Source organism: Anser cygnoides, chromosome 11 (genome assembly GCF_040182565.1).
Source record: "Anser cygnoides isolate HZ-2024a breed goose chromosome 11, Taihu_goose_T2T_genome, whole genome shotgun sequence".
In the NCBI taxonomy this organism is placed as follows: Eukaryota; Metazoa; Chordata; class Aves; order Anseriformes; family Anatidae; genus Anser; species Anser cygnoides.
Window position 1 is genome coordinate 21,789,937 of NC_089883.1, and position 21,035 is coordinate 21,810,971.

A 21,035-nucleotide genomic window follows, 5' to 3' on the forward strand; every position below is an offset into this window, starting at 1 on the left:
ATTGTACACAATTTAAAACCTGTGACCATTACTAATTCCTTAAGTAATGAACACAGATGTAGCTTAAAATATCCAAAAGAAGACTCGAACACATCTCACCTATCAGGACCCATTATTTTTAATTGTGTCAAGTCCCATTATTTTCACTTGTACCTGTTATTTCTATTTTAAATGCAACAAACTTGTTGAAACCTGAGCTGTAATGCAATGTCTGCACACAGAAAAAGACAACTGGCATTCATCTATCTGCCAGTATTCAGGACAACACACACAAATTAGCACTCTTTCCATAGTGTCACCTTCAGGTCTGAAAGAAAAAGAAAAAAAGTATCTGTGGCACTACCCAGATTTTTATGCTGGATAAAAGGAACTGATAGATCATTTGACGTGATTCATTCAATCTGGTAATCACACTAGCATATTTGGTATCATCCACTTTGATTTTTTGTATTACTTTAGAAGAACTTTTTCCTGTTTGTTAAAACATAATTAATAAATCGGTTTATGAATGCATATTCTGACAAAATATTAGTTGTGGCCAATGCAAGCTGACAGTAACCCTTTGATGTCAAACAGAATTTTTTATGTTTATGTTTCTTTTGTTTCCTAATAGCAGATCTAAGCCATTGTGGTCTGTTGTGTAAATATGTATTCATGGGTTTTGTCTACAGTGCCAACAGAGCAAATGACTTTCAGAAAGTGTATGTTCTATAAGTCCTAATGAGGTGCTGGGTAATAAAAGTTATTACACAAGAGTGCACAGAGGCAGTACAGTCATTTCTCTCTACAACAACTGAAGACACTTTTCCTTTTAAAATTGGTTTGCTTTACTAAATAAAGGTGATGTGACCACACACACAACAAATATCTTAAGCTATTGCATATATAAATGAGAAATAAACAATGTATTTTTTACACCAACTGCTGAATGTATTGGTATAGTGTACAGAAAAGCAACATTTTAATGTAGACCTTATAGACCTAGGCAGCAGTATAAGGAAGATGATCTTAGCACTGATTAAAGCTTTTCATTGGTAGAACACCTATACTTAGAAGAAGTAATTAACAATAACCAAAATAGCTAACAGGTATAATCTTTAGAAGCTGCTTCATTAAAAACTGTAGTGAAGTCGTTTTGTGACCATTTATCTATGCACACAACTCCAATAAAGGCTAAAACTAAAGAGGTCAATGGTAGAATATGTCAGAAGAAGAACCACAAGAACAACTTTATCTTTACTCATGCTCTATTTTTCTTTTTAAGTCTTGACTCATAAAATACTTCAGTGTGGCCTAAAACAAAATGAGGTAATACTAAGGCCCACTTGTTCCGGCCTTTTACAAAGATGCCAAAACACGAAACAAATGTAGTAGGGATATATCTCTTCTGTACTCTGAATGGGACTTGGGAGAAAGTCATGCTTTCCTTTACTAGATTACAGGATTAAGGAGTGTGCACCTGGTAAAACAGTAGCTGCAAACCCAGGCAGGAATGAACAACATAGACATTTCTTCAGCATTTTGTACTCTTTCTCCTTCCAGTACTCTCTGGGAGCTTCACAGCTTCATACGCTCCTCACGCCAGCCTCTCACTAACAGACATCGCAGGAGCATGAGAAAGGGGTTGAACTATGAACAATATTTACCATTTTAGTATATGCCATTCCATTACATTCCACAGTTGTTATTGTTTTTCCACTGTTAACTGCATGAAAAGGATGCTAAAGCCTCAAACTGAAGTGGTCAGTTATGTAGGAAAACTTTTCAACTAGGAAAGCAGGAAAATGGCAAGGTAAAATATGGGGACCAAGCAGACTACACACTGAGTCTGAAAAGATACTCAAAATGAAAAGGCTGACGGCTTTTCATAATATTACAGATGTCAGTTGAGTGCATTCCTCACTGACTTCAGTCAATATCTTGTTCAGATAGTTATGGACATTTGCACCAAAAAATTTTCCGTCACATTTCATCCTTAAAACTACCTATTTTGTACAAAAATCAAAGACTTCTATATCTAAGAGACAAACACCATATTTATATGAGAATACAATTAAGATTACAGCTGGCATCTCAGATACAAACTGAGACACTATCCCAACCAAGATCCTACTTCGTATCAGATACTCTACCCATGATTAACCACTGAGCTCTTTGTTTCATTGTATTAATTTCATTTTACTTATTTTATTACGGATCTAGGAAACCTTCCCTGAAAACCTGAAATTCGAACACTTCTAGACAAAGTCATCTCTCTGAAAATTCTCATTTTCAATGCATGTTTTTTTTGCCGACGAAAAGCCGTTCCACTTAAAAACCTTGACCAGTTCTGTACCTCCAGCACCTACAAAAGCATCACTTTAATAAGTTCAGCAACATTAGATTCAGAAGATGCGTACTGAGCCTGGCAAGGAAATGCTATAATACTCGATGAATTCATTGCAAATCAGTAGGCCTATGTCTGTAAAAGACGGCATAGTGTCTGGCTTAGTAACCCCCAAAATTATAGAAGAATTACAAAGCAAGATAAATTCAGCCAATTGCCAACAGTGATCTCTCTATTATTACAACTTCTGAACGGTGTATCTGTGCATATCTAGTGTTGAATAAAGGTAAGACATTTTCCAGAAAGCAAACAAAGACTGGAATTAGTGTTACAAAATGGCAAATAAATATAACTTCCAATAAAACTAATTTGGCAAAGAAGAGCATCTCCAATAGCTAGTTTCTGAGTCATTATTCAGTATTGTCATAGGAGGCTATACTTTCTTTCCTGTGGTCACGTACATCTGGTGACTCAGAAGTAATTTGTCCTAAATATTCAGCACTGAACTATCTTACATACCTCACTAGTTTCACGGACACAAAACAATATCAAAGACACGGAAGAAATACTTACTTGATTTTGAACCACAGGAGGGGGCTATCTGACCATTTGGGCATGTGCACATGTTTGGTCTAGAGCAAAATCCATCCCCACAGGAATGTCTGCAAATTGCTACAAATAAAACATATATGCCTTTAAAACATGCTTTAAAAACCCCAAACACATAAAAAACCACCTCATAGAAAATACGCGTTCAGTTCCATGACACCCATAGTTATAAACTCATTAAATTGTGTACAACAGAATCCAAAAGGGTTCCTGCCATTCATCTCCAACTCTAAAAAACAACTAAAACTTAAACATCCAGTCTCTTCCGAAAAAGCCTGGGAACATGCCACGGGCTGTGCTGGATATGTAGGGAGATTTCCTTGGAAAAGGAAAACTGTGGTCCATTTTACCAAATGACTCCTGGAGGAAGGATGGCTCTTATGCAGCATTACAATGCTGTCTTTATTGCTGCACCACAGACACAGCAGTGTAATAATTACCATCTGAGAGCACATTGCCTCAGTATCTCTGGAGAGGTTCTTATCAGCCTTATGGAATTATTTCTGGGACAATGTAATATTACACGTGATATGTATACAGCAACATGATGTACGTATGTATACATTTATGTCTCTACATATATATTTCAGGGATATGGTCCAAACAAGCAGAGCAAATCTACTTGCTGGCCCAGTGCTGTTGCCTCCTTCCATTTACTTAAATAGATTAACGTATTCCACAGCTACTCACTCCTGAGAGTCCACACACCCCTTGGATCCCTCTACCACAGACTTAAACAGAACATGTGGATGAGATTAATCCTTTGTTAAATATTGGTATCACATCACTATATTGCAGCCCACAAAACTCTGTATATTAGTTTAATATATTTGAAATGGTAAAGAAATGATGTGCAGCTGTTATTGAAACCATACAGAAACACATTTCTGTTCTAGTATACAATTAAAAAAATACCCTGACATACAGGGACAAAGATAAACCCTCAGTCATAACATATAACTAGATTAACTTACGGACTATGCATTGGTTTCCACCAGGTAAAGTTTTCCATCCAGGGCAACAGTAAGCATTGTAACGTGATCCACACACATTCGGTCTGGAAAAAAAAAAAAAAGAACAAATTCTTATTTTTACTCAGAAATATGCTCTACAGTAGAGTCATAAAGATGGAAAAAGTAAATCATTGCAATATACATTTCAATAATTAAATCTGAAAGTGTTGTATGTTTTTAGCAGAACTGTATGCCTTAGATTGTTGGGTTTTTTTTATGTGACATACACTCTTACACTCTTACAAATTGACGATGACATTATAAAGCATGAAATCAAATCAGTAACAACTGAACAACAGGAACAGAATGGACAAAACTTGCCTCCTATCAACCCATATCTGAAAAAGTAACTCAGAGTTTTCTAGCAAAACATCCACTTAAATACAGAATGAGGGATCATAACCATCATCATTAATGAATACAGAAGAAATCCAGTGCCTTTTGAACAATAACTTTTAAGCTTCTTGTCTTCTCTGCTTTAGTCTAAAGCACTGTTACTGTTCCCTGTTTTGTCCCTGAGCAAAACTACATGTCTATGTATCAGTGAGACATGCCAATCATGACATTAGCCAAATGAGCCAAAATACGCAAATGCTTCATTAACATTGACTTACTGTCAAAAAAAATCAAGGATGTGGGTGCATGTAGACAGATAGGGCCATGTGAAATACAAATGAAGGCTACTGCAGTAAGTATTTCTTGCACGTCTTAAATGATGGATCCATAGGAATTTTTCTTTCCATCCCATCCCTCTCACCCGTATTTCCTTTTTTTAAAAGTATACAAAAAGAGTTTACAACAAAAGCTGAAAGGATGTGGCAGTATTCCTATGATTTCACTGGTAAAAATAGAAAAGTTTAAACTGTTCTATGCCCCTCACTAATAACTTTTTTTTTTTAATGTAAGTTGTCCCATTTATTTAATGCATAAAACGCATCCACGCACGTAAAGCTAGTAAGGCATAGCTTCAAAAATGAAAAAATACGCCTCCTTCTGTTGTATGTCTCAATCTTATCAGATGAAAATTTTACAATATATTACTATTATGAGCAATTACTCAATAGATTAATGCAACTAAAGCTATCTATAAACTAGTACTTCCTAGAAACTGCTTTATTAAAATATTATACACAGATTAGAGACAGATTTAAAGTGTTTATTGTTTTAGGAAGGGGTTTTATTATTGTTTTGTCCTTGGTCGTTCAGAAAGTTCTTCATCCCTAGTATTGCAACTGCTAAGTAAACAACAGTTACCTCATATGGTGAGGCAACTTAAGAAAAACAATCTTAATATATACAAACATTTATTTATGTACATTTTCTAAATAACAAGATTTTTATACTGTATTTATTTAGGGATTTGCATTGTTCATATAATTTCAAGTATTCTGATTACAACAACTTCAGTGACACCTAGTCCTCTCATTAAGTGCTTGGCCAGAAACTACTCAAGTCAAAGCAAACTACCATTATCTTCCACGAGATTTGTATAATTGCAAAGTGGTAACTGAGGCCATGGGCAACACAACTGGGCATGTTGCAGGGCCCTTTTCCCTTCCTGCACTCTTCTTATTCATATTATTCCGATGTATTCAGTTTTAGTAATGTCAGCTACTTCCCTGCAGGGCTATAACCATGTAACTTTCCTAGAGTTCCCTGTTCATCAATGCCAAATGTTGCTCCATGATCATCTGCCAAGTAAGACTGGCAAGCAGACAAGTGAGATTGCTTTTCACCTTCTCTGGTCAGAAGAAATAATGGAACTTACTAAGGCAGACAGAATGGGTTTGTTGCTACCTGTTACAACTACAGGCACAAACCAGCCATTTCTGATCCACGTTGGTAATAATCTGTAACCAGCTGACCATAAAGTGACACACAGACACTGTCAAATTTCCATCTTGTCAAGCACATGGTTTTGGGGACCATCTGGACCAAGTTAAGAATCAGGAGCAGACACCTGTGCCATGAAGAAACACGATTTTTAAAATCTTTTTCCAAAATGGGGCTCTGGAAAACCTAGATGTGCCAGCAACCGTTAAGTCAGAGACCCTGAGAGTCTTGAGGCTGTCCACATGGTAGACTACGCCATACGTCCAAGAAGCTCCAACTCTGGGGCAGCCTGCTTAGCTTTCAAACAAGAAAGTGAAAAAAAAAAAAAAAAAGAAGAAAAAAAAGTCATCAAACTGTACTTCCATGGAACAGTTTGAGTCTGACAAGTGCATTTTCCAGTGGAACAGTTTTTCGTCAGAAAGCTGCTGTCTAGCTCATAAAAGAAACCTGTATTAAATTCTAAGCTCTACTGTAGGCTCCTTTGAGAGGGAAAGGAGTGTTCTTTACTTGTGTCTACTTGTAAAATGTCTTTAAAAGGAGTTAAGTTTGAAGGTTAAATTCATTGATATTTATGAGGTGATCAAACACTATAGCAATAAATGCCTGTAAATAAATAAAGTATTTGAAAGGATAACAATCTACCTCATGTAAAATCACGGACACTATCAATCATATTTCAAAGGTTCTATCGTAGTATTTAATTTAAACATTTAACCACCACTTGGTTTAATAGAACATATTTTCCTGCTGATATTACAGGCTATGAATAAAAAAAGAAGCATTTTATATTCTTATAAAACTGTTTTCCTGAACAGCACTACAGAGCTCAGTAATAAAATAAAACCTGATTTGTAATGGTAAAATAGGTAAAAAGGCACCCATAGCACCTTCCTGTCACTCCCAAGCCAGAAGAGGTATGAGGAGAGCTGAGGGATCCTGAGATCCTCTCAGGAGCAAAAGAGGCAGCAGCCCTACACCCGCTTCCTAAACCCCAGCCTCGCTCCTCTTGCGGAGTGGAACACATTTCCCATAACACAGCGAGCTCTCGACATGGTGCCCATCATGGAGACCGGGATGGCAAGGGGGAGCAAATCCACTATGTCCACGCGTATTAAAGCTCTTGGGGTCCTGACCATTGTAGAAGTTTTAGGAGGCAAGGAGACAAAACACTGAAAAACACAGGTTCAACATGCTTTCAATTTTTTTTTTTTTTTTTTTTTTTGGGTGGGGGGAAGGTTGAGGTAAGGAGAGGGGAAGGAGGAAGGCTTTCTCTTTATTTTGGAGTCACTTCTGAACTTGTAAACCATAAAGGATTTCTGTAATGGTACGGTGCTGAGAGACACTGACTGATATCCAGTTTCATCAAAGGCATCCAAAATAAACAAGAAATTATATCTTTGATGATATGCAAGTACAAATTCAGTAGCAAAATGAGTTAAATAATTATCAAAGGATGTTAGTCATCAACTAGAAAATGACTGCAACAGTGAAGAGAAAAACATTCATCCAGAAATTCCAGTAACTAATGCTTGAGAATGACAGGTTTGGCTGACAGCATCTGCATGCATCAAAGTAGAAGATTTCTTCAGGAACAACTGCAGGGAACCTCTACCCGTGTTAAGAAGAAACTACCCAGCACAGGAGCAGTGGGGACACCTCCAGCATCACGGCTGTCCTCTGCAAGGCCCCGACAGACACACAGCCAGAGCCCAATCTGCAGCCTGCTCGGGACTGTGCTAATGCTGTGCATCCCGCTTCACGCTGCCTGTGACCTCTCGAGGAAATGACAGCCCACTCCTGAAGAAAGCATTGCCCCCCAGCTGCTCCCACGGCAGGAAGAGTTTCCAGCATTGCTGCAAGCAAGGTTTCGGGCCGAAATTCCGTCAGCAGCACTGCCATGCACTGGCCAACTCTGGCGTAACCCAGGCTGAATCAAACCCAAAGCGTGGGTCTCAAATAAATTAGGTGGAGAGATGAGACAGAGTGGGCAGGTACAGCTGAGCAAGTACGGGAGATAGCTGATCTCCAGATACAGCTGAGCCGAGGTGCAGGGACACAGAGGAAGGTTTCTCATCACTCCCTCAGCCCATTTTTCCTCTCCCTGTAGAAACGTGCAGGGATTCTTCGTTGCAAGAAAATGCCTCATGAAGGACTTCAGTTAACTCGCTGGCTGCAGCAGCTGGCCTATTTTTAACATAACGTAGGGACACAGTTTTCTGGCATAAGAGAGACAATTTAAAGCAGTATCATCAGCCATCTGTTATTTTCAAAAAAGCCCTTGCCTACTTTTCTTCTTATGTGGCTAAAACTGTACCCAGAACTATTTGCTGATCGTTCCCACCTAGAATTTGGGTGGTGTTTCCAAGCTTGCACCAGGAGTTCAAAAGAATGAGAAACAGTACCTGAAGAAATGATAGTGTAGTCTGAAAAACGTGGTCCTCTAAGTCTGGAGATAACCAACATACCAAGAAATAGTAGCTAAGACTCCAGAATGTGAAAAGGAGAAACTTTTACAAGCTTTTTTCCAGAGACACCATCAGATCTATACCTTCTGTCATAAAGCAGCTTTCCATACCTCCCCAAACTCCTCAGCACCTCAGAGTAAATGCTGACAGTGCGAAATGGCCCCACTCCGTTGACTCCGCTAGAGCTGAACGCAAGACTCAAGAATTTCCATCCTTAGAGATGTCCTTGACTGGACAGAGCTGTAAGAAACCCAGCCTAAGTTCACCTGCCTTGAGCAAGGGTTGAACTGCACAGCCTTCAGAGGTCCGTTTCCACCTAAACAACCTAGAAGCCAGATATTTGGTGCACAAATTAGAAATCTTCTTGCTGCCTGACTGCTAGGAGGAGGACTCTGGAAGCTACTTATTTCATCCGCCTAAAAGGAAACTCTAGGAAACAATGCAAGACTCAGAGTAAACAAAAAAAAAAAAAAATCATTCCTATTATCCTACAAAGGATAAGTACACATTTTTAAGCAAAATATGCTTTTTATATAGAAAGGATTGCTTCTGATATATTCATTTTTGCCATGCAATAAGTGAGGCTGGATGTTTGTGCCATGCAGAGAGCCTAATATGATAACTATTTCTCACTCTGACAGTAAGGATACCACTGTCCCAGAATCCTGGCTCAGTTCAACTAAAAAAATAACGTGCTGAGGAGCTCTACGGGTGTCTTTGGCTCTGGCCTATGTGCAAGTCAAGAGTTCAGAATGACATGCAAGTTTCCTGCAGCAACACTGAGCGCTTTTCTAACCCTAACTTCCATCACACTGTGACAGCTAAATACAGTATTTAAAAACTGTGACAACCTGACAACAGTATTTGACATTAAGTGAATTCTTCCGCACTTGCTCTCAAAATCTGCCTGTGTCTTTTCCAGGGACAGACCCATCTAACCTGACAGCCAGGCATTGTTCTCAATCATAGCCAGGGACAAACGTGCTTCTGGCACGTACTCCCTCCTTGTTCCACATGAGAATGTCAGTGGGTCCAGTTCGACACCCAATTCACATGACTGCGTAAGACACAAGTATTAGGCATGAGTATACCACCATAAAAACTATCTGCTGGGCCAGACAAGCATGGCTGGTCAGCAGGAGGGATCCAGCAGGTACTCTCCGGTGCTACCCACCATCCCTGCCTTGGAGCACATCCCAGCGCTTACGGAGAGTCTCATAAACCCGACAGCTGTATCAATGCTTGTCAGCAAGTGTCCTCAGGTGTTAAGCAATGCCTTTAACTTGTCTTATAAAATGCTCTCCCTTAGGCTACTGGAAGATTTATTTTATCTAAGACAGAAGTGTTCCTCCTCTTCCCTCCACATCATTGTCTCCTACCCTCTGACTCTTTCCTTGCTGGGACAGCAACGCTGTGCTTCTAAAGGTCAGTTAACTGTACGTCTGCTGTCACGCAACAGGAAAATTGATCCCACTGTTATAGCTCACCTTGTCCCTAGCAGTCACTCGTAATTTACTCTCTATACAGGGAAGAGAAAAATAAGAAGCATCAGAGAGAAAAAACAAAGGAGAAAAGAGACAGGAAAAAAAATGTTCCTGAAAGGAAACAAATCTTATTTTGAAACCTCAGCTGAACATCACTGGATATTCTGATGTCCTCCAGCAAAACATGAGAGGGAAGCTTGAAAAAGGGGATGAAAATGATTAAGACTGTAGACAAAAGAACTGCGGCTTTCATTTGGTATTTCTGAGGCTTTAATGGTCATGAATCATTTCACAAAATGAGAAGTAGAAAGGAAAACAACAGATTCTCCAGCAAGTCAACATTCAAAGTATTGTTCCAGATAAAAGCTAGAAGTACTTCATACCTCAGTGAAGATATACGTGCAAAAACAGAAGGCACAGGTTTTAATCTAACAGGCTTCGTTTTACCTTCCAATGTACCTTCCAGAGAAGAGCCCAAACATTACAGAACTGTCACAAAACCAGAAAATGATTCTTCTCATGTCTCTATCTATACATCAGCCTTAACATGAATGAGGCTGTTCTGCAGGTCTGAAATCCTAAAAATAATAAAACAACACTGAAATGGGATAGTCAGAACCGATGTGAAAACAATCAAAAGAGACGTCCACAATACAAGATTGAAGAGCTACAAACATATTTTCCAGCCCAGTGTGATGGATAATCAGAAACACTCCAGGCCACAATTGTTCCATTTTACAAAAATATTTACTGAGTCTGGGGAGAAAGACCAAAGTGACACACATGCATCTATGTCCTGTTCGTCTTTAAGGATCAGGAGGGAGATAAAGAAGAGGAATGAGATGGAAGGTGATCTTACTGCAAGCAAAAAAACTAATGATTAATCTCTTACTATTTCCATCCATACAAATGCAAAGATCCCTTGCTCCTAAGCTCTGTTTAAGGAGAGAGGGCCTCCAGTGAGCCAATGTCTCATACACATCTATCAAGAGGAAGTTTTTTCTGGTGATCCATGTAGCTAAATTGTTTAGGTCTTGCATTTTGGGCAGTAATATTCTAATAATGAGAGGCTTCAAAGTCAACATTTGCAGGATGGAAGATGAATGACAATAAACAAGACTATCCTAAGTGAGCAGCACCGCTGAACGACACATTGCAGGAAAGGAAAACAGGCATACAGGAAAACAGAAGCTGCAATTTTATTCAATAAGAATCACTGTAAATGAAGCAGACAGATAGACTCTCCCTGCCAAACCCTAACCAAGTGATCCTCCCATTGCTCCCAAAGAACTGAGAGCATCCCTGTGCCTACTTCAAAGTCTGCATCGTCAAGCCCAGCACAGTCCGAATGTTCTGTCACTGCTGTACTGTGCAGTTGCACGTAGAGGAGCTTATCCAGGTAACAGAGCAAACACACCCAGATCAGACTGAATCTGGTGAACAACTTGCAGAACTGCCACTGAACACAAAATGTAGCTTGTGTTGGCTAACAAGAAGGAAGAAGTTTACTTGTGCAAGCCTTAAACTGGCCCTTTACTGAAGAAAGTATTTTCAGAGCCACAGCTTGGCTTCTTCAGTCTCCTCCAAACAATTCTTTCTGGAAACCTGCGCCGCAACCTGAGGATTACTTCTCCGCACTGTGCTGCAATCAGCTGCGCTCTCTGCAGGTGTTCTTCTTCCCCCAGTCCTTTAAGTATCCAGTTTCTAAAGAGTGAACACCACCTGTCTCCCTCAACGGAAGTTCAACAGAACAACTACAAACTGAGATCAGAAAGGCTCCAGACAGATAAAACCACACAAAATGTTAGATAATCCCATCTTATAACTGTGGAAGAAAATGATTACCTGGAACAAGTGGGAAGAAACTGTGCTATCTACAGCGTCTCTTGTTTTCTGAGTAAGAGCTGTAGCAAAGATCTCCTTCTAACTGGCCAGCCAGCTAGTCATAGCCACAAACAGCCTTGCACAGGACATCTCCAGAATGGAGAACAGGAATGTACCTTCCTATGATGAGACACAAAGTGGCAAACACAATGGGAATTTCTCCTCCCCTCTGGACACAAAGTACGAACGGATTGCATGCCAGCTGCGACTTACCCTGCAGCACCTGGGTCATGTATCAGGCCAACCTGGTATAGCTAAGGACTATGCAGGCCAAAATAATTAAATAAATACATAAATAAATAAAAGAAGGGAAGAAAGGAAAATAACTACATCCAAGTCCTGATTTTCAACATGTTGTCTTGGCAAAGCGGGGCTTGGTGACAGGAAACTTGTTTCATCCGAGCCCCGTGAGCCAATTTTACAATAGTTCCAACACAACCACGTTTTGTACAGCATGTCAAGAACGTTGCTGTATCATTTATTGTATGTAGCCTTTTTCCACTGTCTGCTCTAGCAGTGACTTGCTATCATCAAATGGGAAATAAATACTGAGTACATTAAAAGTACTTTTCTGATGACTACTGTCAGACAGCTTTCATTAAAAGTATCAAATGTAAATAAAAATTTATATGTAGTGGTTAAACTAGTATATTCAAAAACGGAATTAAAACACACCGTGGCATTTGGGAAGACATCTATCTATACAATCAGAATTGAAAATCATACATTATTCCCTCTTTAAGCATTAGCCCTTCAGCAAGGATTGGTAACAGCTATTGCCAGCTGCAGAATAAATTTTGTGCTGGCCTCTTGCTAGTCCTAGTCCATACATCCCGCTCCCCAGAGAAAGTCACACCTACATCAAATCACATTATATGGTCCTACTGGGAGAAAGGAAACATGTACATGAGACATGATGCCAAGATCTATGAACTCATTTCACTTTTGAATTAGATTTCCATTTATGTACAGGATAATGTAACAATCATGATAAAAAATAAAATCACGGCCATCGGCAAAGAAACTCGGAGAGGTGCAGAACCTTATGCTGCGTGTAGCTGCCAAGGAGACCTCCACAGAGGCTTTACGCCGTAAGGCGCCGAAAGCTGGAAGGAAGTCTGCCATTCCGCCTGGAAGCCAGCTATTACAGTAATTTGCATGTATTCTTAATTGCCCTATATAACAGTTAATGGCATTGCTTTTATATTTGAAAATTCACAGGGCTGGCAGGTGGCAATCCAAAGGGCTCTGTTTCTAGTGCATTTTTAATTACTTTTTATCCCCAAGTATCCAGGCTCCCTCCTGCTCCCAGCATGACACAGACAAGGTGTGGCACTAGCAGCCAAACAGAGGTGTGCAGGCCAAAAAGTGGCAAGAAAAATGTTTGAGGTTTTTCAGTATAAACCAATATTTACCGGTACGGAAAGTCTGCTTTTCTTCACCAAGCTGTTAGTGGTAAATATTGGTTTAAAAAGAAAACCAGAAGCCTTAATTATATAGTTGAATACTGGAATTATATTATAGATTTAGAAGATTTATTTTATTTCAGGGAGCAGTCATGCATAAAAAGGATCAAATCCAACTGAGTTTACTCAAGCAAGCCTATCAGTAAACCTGTGAACTTTGTTTTGTGAGCACAACCAACAGAAATTGATCCAAAAGCCCAATCACCTGTTGAATAGCTTTAATCCAAGTGTGTTATGAATCTCATTGAAGCCAACTATTATGTTCTGCAATATTCACTATCATTTCAATTTCACAACAATTAAATTAAATCACTTTTGCACAAATGTATGAAGAAATTTTAGGTCTCTCAAAATTTCTGCTGAGCTATTTGTTAGGCAAATAATTGCTTTCTTCGGTCATTATACTGATAAAAAGGCAGATAAACGTGCTTAAAATCCTATTAAGAACTGATTGATCATCATTAAATTTGAGGTCTTTGTCTAGCATCACCAGAAAAAGGGAAAACCTAATTAATTCTAAGATCTTCAAGCACAATATTTCTTGTATGCAGTAAAGCACCAATTAAATCAACAGTAAATTACTTTCGGCTTTATATTCAAATGATTGAAATGTATATAAGTGGTTCACTTCAAGAATGTATTGCTTAGAAAGAACTTCCCATTCATGGCCCGGTTCTGTAGTTTTTATTTCTTCAAAAATTGATGCTATATTTTTCGGTGTTTAAGGAATAGCAGGATAACGGCTTGATGCCTTATAATTCAACACATTAACGTTTGTGTTAAAGCCTTGGGGGTTCTGTGGATAAAAATGTCTCAATAAGATGCTTATTATTTTTACTTGCTGAACCACAACAGATTCCAGCAACATTTCTTTGAATGGGGAATATGCAAATGATATATCTAGTTACATGCTGAAATTAATTACTGCCTTTCTTTTGATTGCTTTCTGTTCACTTAGAGGCAGCAGGTACCAGCATGTAAACACACACTGCCTTAGACCAAACATACTGGGCACTACAAAGACTTCAGTGCTAATGTTTTAATAGTTGGATCAGTTCTAACTACAGGAGCAGCAAGCTTCAAGCCTTAAAATGAGTACATGAGGCTTTTCCACATAATTCATAATTATTAAAGCTAAAAATACTTATAGAACTGTATTATGTGCTCAGACAGCTCACTAGTATAAACAATGAGGCAAAGGTCACAGGGAAGAAAGCAAACATCTCCTGCAATCAACAGCTTGCAGTAAAAAATGTTGTGTGAAAAATCGCCAGAAACGAAACAGATCTTAGACTTCTTCATTTTTACATAAAAGACTAGTATCCACATACAGACTTTCCCTGATATTTTAAAACGCTAAGACCCTTTCAATAGTAATTATAATCAAGCAAATAAAAAGTCTAAACTTAAAAGAATTTGTCTAAAAATGTAACCCCATGCTCCTACAATCAGAGCAAGAGTTCATTTCAAAAAAAGAAAAAAAGAAAAGCAGTCTTAGTCAACTACAATAACATCAAAATAAAGTTTCCCAGCATCTGTTATGATTTGCATTACAACTCTCAGATTCCCAAATGTATTTGTACTGATGAGCAAGTTAAAAAAAAAAAAAAACTTCTTGTAAAATCATATTTTTAGTGTTTTAGTCCATTCAATAACAATGAATTTTCCCTGTCTAACATATATACAGTTCCTGTACATTCAAAATACGTTTTCCATCTGGGTTTCCAAAGAATTAGTTCCAACCTTGTCTGTTAAAATGACAATTCTTTTTATTCATACTGTACAGTACACTACCACACCTAAGGAAGCACTCGCAATTTCTGAATTGGAAATGTCCTGCAGGGTTCTCCCAACAAAGATAAAGATGACTGGGTGTTAACAAAGGTATTTCCATCTCCTCCAAGCAGCTTATGCACTCTACTCTCAGCCTCGAATGAGAGTTACAAAAAAAGTTATCAACCAAACTAATGGTTTGTTTTGTCTTTACTGTATCTCAGAACATCTGGCAATCATACTTTATTTAAGAATTTGCCTTCCAAGGGCACTCATTCAGAACTCTAAAATTCCAAATATTTGACCAAGATATAAAATACCTAAAATTGATATTAGCATTAACTCTAGATTTGCAGATCACTAAGTTGATATGGAACTCACAGATAATATACAATAAAAGGATGGGGATGAATCACTACAAAGTACACAAGCTGAAGGCTTCAGTTAAACATACGAATCAACCCATAAGATTGAATACTTATCCTAACCCATCCTGGACTTCAAAAATGATTAAAATTGAAATATCATCTGTAATGCACTATTATTACTATCTAAACAGCACGGTCATATTCAACAAAGAAATTTTATCCTCAGCTGCGTGCCTCTAACTCCCACTAAGTCCATCAAGGCAGTGCACATGTGCTAGGTGGCATATATTATCCCACTGATCAGAAAGTGATGTTTGTCAGCCTGATATTAACTCAGAGTTCTAAAATGAGAAAGTTTTTTAAAACATCATGAAGAAAATAAGGTTCTTTCTAGAAAATACTTTTCCTGATAATTTTTTATTACTTACAATTAGTCCCCAACTAGTACAACCCAACAACCCCAATAGCCCCCAACTTCAAGAACAGCTTTTGTCAAAGAAAAGACCTACTCCATCCAACTGTTCCTCTGGTGACAAGGTATGAGGAAATGAAATAAGAGAGTCTGACCCTGATCAGATCCTTGAAAAACAATACCGACAGCTTGCATCCATTTTTGCAGAACAAGAACCCACCCTAAAACATAAACCTTCTCCAATTAGGCAAACATTAAAAAAGGCCAAGATTTCCAATCTGCATATAAATAAAATGTACTATGTAAGTGTGAGGAAGTCAGCAAGAAATTAAAGCATATCCATCAAGGCCTCTAAAAATAAAGCTGTAGTAGCTCCTCTTGGGGAAGTCAGGAAAACAGAGAAAAAATCTTGCACCCCTTAGTGAAACATAACTATCTCCGTGTAATTTTTGCTACATTTGCTCTCTGCCGGATGAGTGAAAAATCTTGCTATGGGCTGAAACAGTGCACCAGAACCCCTCAGGAAGGAAACCTCCTTTTTGCTTCCAATATTGCAACCTTTCACCTTTACCGTGAACTACGTTTCCAACTGCGCACACACGCAATACCTTTCAGCTGACTTAACAATTATTTTTGCTCAGGAAAGGTGTTCCATTAGGATTTGGAAAGCATTTTGCCTGACACAGATTTGCCCCTTAAAAAAACCACCCTGCTAAGCGTGTGCCACGATGCTCGATGATGAGTTTTCACTCTTGTACGCGTTGCTCACTCGCTCTAGGTACTGGATAGCTCTGACACAAGCTGCGGTGCCGGGGCCAGGAGCAGCAGTGGAGAAGCAGCACAAGTCCAGAAGGCAGGGGCACAGCGCACAAGGTTTAGGGGGTGACGAGAGCCGGCAGCAAGCGGCGGGCCTCCCCGCTGCCCTGCTTTCTGCAGAGGGGACGCGCAAGGAATGCAGGAGCCTGCAGCGAGCCTTTATCTGCGCCCTTCCCTCGAGCCACCCGAGCAAAGCCCAGCCGCAGCCCAGCGAAGCCCTCATCCCCCCGCACGAAGCACGGCTCCCCGGGGATGCTGTGGGCGGTGCCCGGAGCCCCCCGGCCCTGTGTTGGGGGCATCCCCGAGCCTCCTCGAGGTCCCCCCTCTCTCCCCTTCCCTCAGCCACCTCCGCGGTGCCCCGGGGGGCCCGGCCCACACCTACCCTTTGAGCGCGTCGTGCCCGCCGCCGCCCTGTCCTCGCCTCTTGGCCCTGCTGGCCCGCAGCTCCTTGCCGCTCGCCCCCTCGGCGTGCCCGGCGGCGGCGGCGGCGCCCCCCTGGGACGCCCACAGCACGGCAACTCCCAGGGCGATCCCCAGCAGCCGCCCCCGCCACATCGCGTCCCCCGAGCCCCCGGGCTGCGAGCGGCCGTCGCCTCCTCCTCCTCTTCCTCCTCCTCCTCCTTCTTCTCTTCTCCGCCGCCGCCGAAGTCCGCCGGTGCCCGCCGCCCTGCCTCCGCGGAAACGTCTGCGAGGCGAGCTGTGAGGAGAGAAGGGAGGAAGGGGCGTCAGGGGCAGGGTCCTCGCGCCCGCCGGCGCTGCCTCCACCTCCCCGCCACCGGGACCCGCGAGCGGGTACCGGCGGCTGGGAGCGCCGGGGCTCGCCGGCAGCCCGGGTGGGAGCCCCGCGGGCAGGAGCCCCCCGGCCAGCCCGCCCGCCCCGCTCGGAGCCCGCACCCGCTGGAGCCGCCGCCGGCCGCCGTTCCCGCTGCTGTTCCAGCTGCGGCCGCTGCACCCACCGCGGCTCCAGCTGCGGCTCCAGCTGCCCCCTCCCTCCTCTTCCTCCTCCTCCTCCTCCTCCTCCTCCTTTTTCCCCTCCTCTCACTCCCCCCCCCGTCCTCTTCAAGGACCGCCCGCGCACCGCTTTCTCGCGAGAGAGAGGTGACCGAAAACGTACCCCCCCACCCCCAAAACGCCACCCCGGGGGACTCCGGGGTTGGGGCCGGCGGTGCTTCCCCCTCCCCGGGGTGGGAGGGATCCGGGCAGGGCACCTGCGGCCAGCCGCCCCCCTACCCCCGGGCCGGGGGCTCTGCCCGGTCCCCCCGGTCCCCCCAGACCCCTGGTGCCTGCCCGGGCTGCGGGGGAGCCCCCGGGCTTGGGGCAGGGGGCAGCAGCTCAGGGTGTACCCGCAAAGCGCAGGGACAGGGACGGAGTCCTCCGTCTGAACCTATATAGGCGTCCGAGAGGTTCAGCATCGCTGCGGCGACTTAGCGGCTTTAAAAAAGTAATGCAGAACATCTCTGTTTCCCTTATAAGGAAAAATTGCAACGATGCTAGCTTCACCTTAGAGGCTGCTGCGGGAGGAATAATATGCTTTCTAGTAATTAGCAGGGCAGGGACCGCTGCAGGGATGCAAAAACCCTAGGGCAAGAGCTGAGCCTGGAAACGGCGACAGACCAAACTTGCAATGCATGCAGTGGTAGGCTAAGAAAGAGGCCTCATTTAAAGGGGAGAATTCAGTTATTAATGGAAGCCCTTAATTCCATAGTTCCATTATTGCTTTATTCCACTCTAGGAAGCAGCATAAGCATAGATTTGATAGATTATTTTTTATTAGACCCCTATCACAAGGAAACTGATTTTGGAGTAAAAGAGGCATAGTGAATATTTTGTGAATAATTACTGCTTTGTGTCTTATAATTCTGGATTTCTCTTTTTTTGATCACTGGGAACTCTTTGTCGTCGACACGAAGTGGAAGGTATGCACTCCACCCCTTGCAAGGGAAATTCAGACACAAGGATAACTGAGCTCAACCTTCATTATAGAAAAACAAAAACAGTAAATGGGGCTACATCTAGAATCAACACAAATCAGTCCAAACTGTTAGCAGGAATCCAGTGGAATGACAAGATCCACACCAAGGAATACCCAGTTGAAATGAAAATACCTGCTAGATAGTAGGGGTACAAGGAAGTTCCAGGAATCAACTTCCAGATTTCAGCAGGAGGTGCTTTCCTGCTTTCAAAAGTACACAAAATTCATGATAACATAGCTAATAACTTGCCTGTTGCTATCATCTTCTAGACCAAAACTTACTTAAGTCAATGAAAAACTCTCCTCAAACTCACTGGACTTCAGATCAGTTCTTACAAGACTAAAGAAACTCGAGCCGTAATCCAGCCTTAATAAATAACAGATTGGTAGCATTCTCATGGAGAGCCTGTACATGCTCCTAATTCTGTACAGCCAGCTCCAGAACAACTGCATGTCTCATCCTTATCAAGGAAAGAAAAAAAAGAAAAAAAGAAAAAAAGGGAAAAAAAAAAAAAAAGATCCTGCAGTTTTTACTTGTCTTTTTGTGTTGTTTTTTGAAATTCTGAAGAACAAACACCACTACGACCCTGGAAACATAGAAAACTGTAATATTGAAATTAGTGAGTGGTTAATAGAATTCAATCCCAGACTACCTACACAGGTAGTAGTCTACTTACAGGTAGACACATATGAGGATTATCCTATTTCAATGTATACAGAAAATACAAAACAAGGAAAGCAAGCATTGTGGACTGACAGTAAATGATATTTATGCATTCAGCTACTCTTCACTTAGAAGTATTTTGGCAGAAATGTTTGATTTCTTAACTTACACATATTTTCAGCTTTTGTTAATTTCATGTAGGTATTGATTGTGAATGGTTCTGTATTAGTGAGCCGATGTAGCAGAAGCTTAGCTGTATGATTTTCAGAGTAGCTGACCATTCACCAAAGCACCTGCCAAAGGGAAACGGAGAGTATATACTGTGTGCCACATTTTGATGCTATTTGAAATAAGTAGTTTAAATCTCTTTTTTTAGCAATTTTTTGTTTTAAAAGGATAACGCATATCTATCTATCTATATAAACATACATAGTATCTAAGCTAGCACAGGAAATGCAATGCGTGTATACTTGACCCAGTAACAGCATTCCAAGTATTTAGGCTGATTTTTAACATCAGGAAAATTGGCAGATGCTGTAAATTGTAAAACGGTTATTTGATTTTGGCCTTTCCAGTGTCACCACTTAGTATTTTAATGTGATAATACAGGTAAAATGTAGATACACAGTGAAATAATATGGGATATTGGCAAAAGAAATAAGTAGTGGGATTCAGAGTGTGGTTATTCAGTTCATGTGAACAAGGCCCAAGCCAGTAGCAACCCAGACCTTATACCCCTGTTTTGTAGCTTGTACAAAAGGAAACAGTGGAATTAAAAGTTGATTTTGCATGCAAAATAGAATTATAGAATTTACCCATAAGCAAGTGTAAGTTATGAAGGGAATTCTCGTTTACTATTTACTTAAACATTCTTTTGTTTTCAACATTTTTTTTCAATTGCTTGAATTTTCTAGATAAAGTACCAGAAAAAAAATCCACTCTATGTAACACATTAATAGGATGATTTTCTCATATCTTCTAGGACATTTTATGATGTATTATTTGGTATCTTGCATCGTTGCAGAAATATGGATTACACTATGTGAAGTAATGCTACATGATATGTGGGCTGTCTGCTAATTAATCTAGTGAAATATGCAGCACTTCATCAACTTCTGGTGTGTCATTCTAAAGAATATATTTATATACTAGAAGTATTTAAATTGTTCACAGCTTTAAAATGTGCCCACCTGGGTTCTCAAACCACTAAAAAAAATATACTGTCACAAGCAAAAGATTTAAAACTTCTGCTCTCTGCTGCTAAACAGAACTACTACTAAGGGTCATCCACACACATTCCCACAGGCACTCAAGTGTTTTCAAATGTTTGGACTCTGAAAAACATCCAGACAAACAGATTCCTATATGGCCTCCAAAAGATTTGTCAGCCACTCAGAAGTTTCATTTGAGAAGACAGAGGAGTAATTCTCTTGATCCAGTTGATAACCATTTCTAATGACAAAAAACTGAACTCTTGGATTAACTGAGAACCAGAAGTTCAGTGATATTTTAGCTCTTTGGTCAAATATTTGGAATCAAATCCAGAAATAAAAGACACTGAAACAATAATGTTATATGCTTTGTTTATGTGCCTAGAAGAGTTCGACATAACATATAAGCAACTGGTTTCAGTGAGAGACCCAGAGGATCTTACTTGAAAGAGTAAGAACATATGGATGGTATAGCATATCTTGGAAAATATGAATGGTATGGCAGGGTGGCAGGGCCCAAAATCAGGGGAAGATAATTACAGTTCAATGAATTACATTAGCAAATATAGACAGACCACCTTTTGCAGTTGGGTATCAACTTGGAAGCTATGATCCTAAGTTTTTACACAGGTGCACACACCCTTTAAAACAAATCAGGTACATTCCTCTAATAAAAGATATGCTCGTATAGCTAGCCATGCCATAGAGCACCACCCTGTGCTTATCAACATTAAAGACA

At 40.7% G+C, this 21,035-nt stretch overlaps 1 protein-coding gene across 1 annotated transcript in view; it reads right to left on the reverse strand.

Moving 5' to 3' along the window:
• FBN1 (fibrillin 1) overlaps positions 1-17,478 on the reverse strand; it is a 157,645-nt gene extending 140,167 nt beyond the window's left edge. Inside the window, exons 1-4 of the mRNA XM_048052354.2 lie at positions 17,344-17,478; positions 16,832-17,146; positions 3,910-3,992; positions 2,900-2,998 (exon numbers count right to left, since the gene is read on the reverse strand). Of these exons, the coding sequence (XP_047908311.1) occupies positions 2,900-2,998; positions 3,910-3,992; positions 16,832-17,004 (355 nt within the window). The 5' untranslated portion in view covers positions 17,005-17,146; positions 17,344-17,478. The remainder of the gene's footprint in view (positions 1-2,899; positions 2,999-3,909; positions 3,993-16,831; positions 17,147-17,343) is intronic.
• Positions 17,479-21,035: the final 3,557 nt, after the last annotated feature.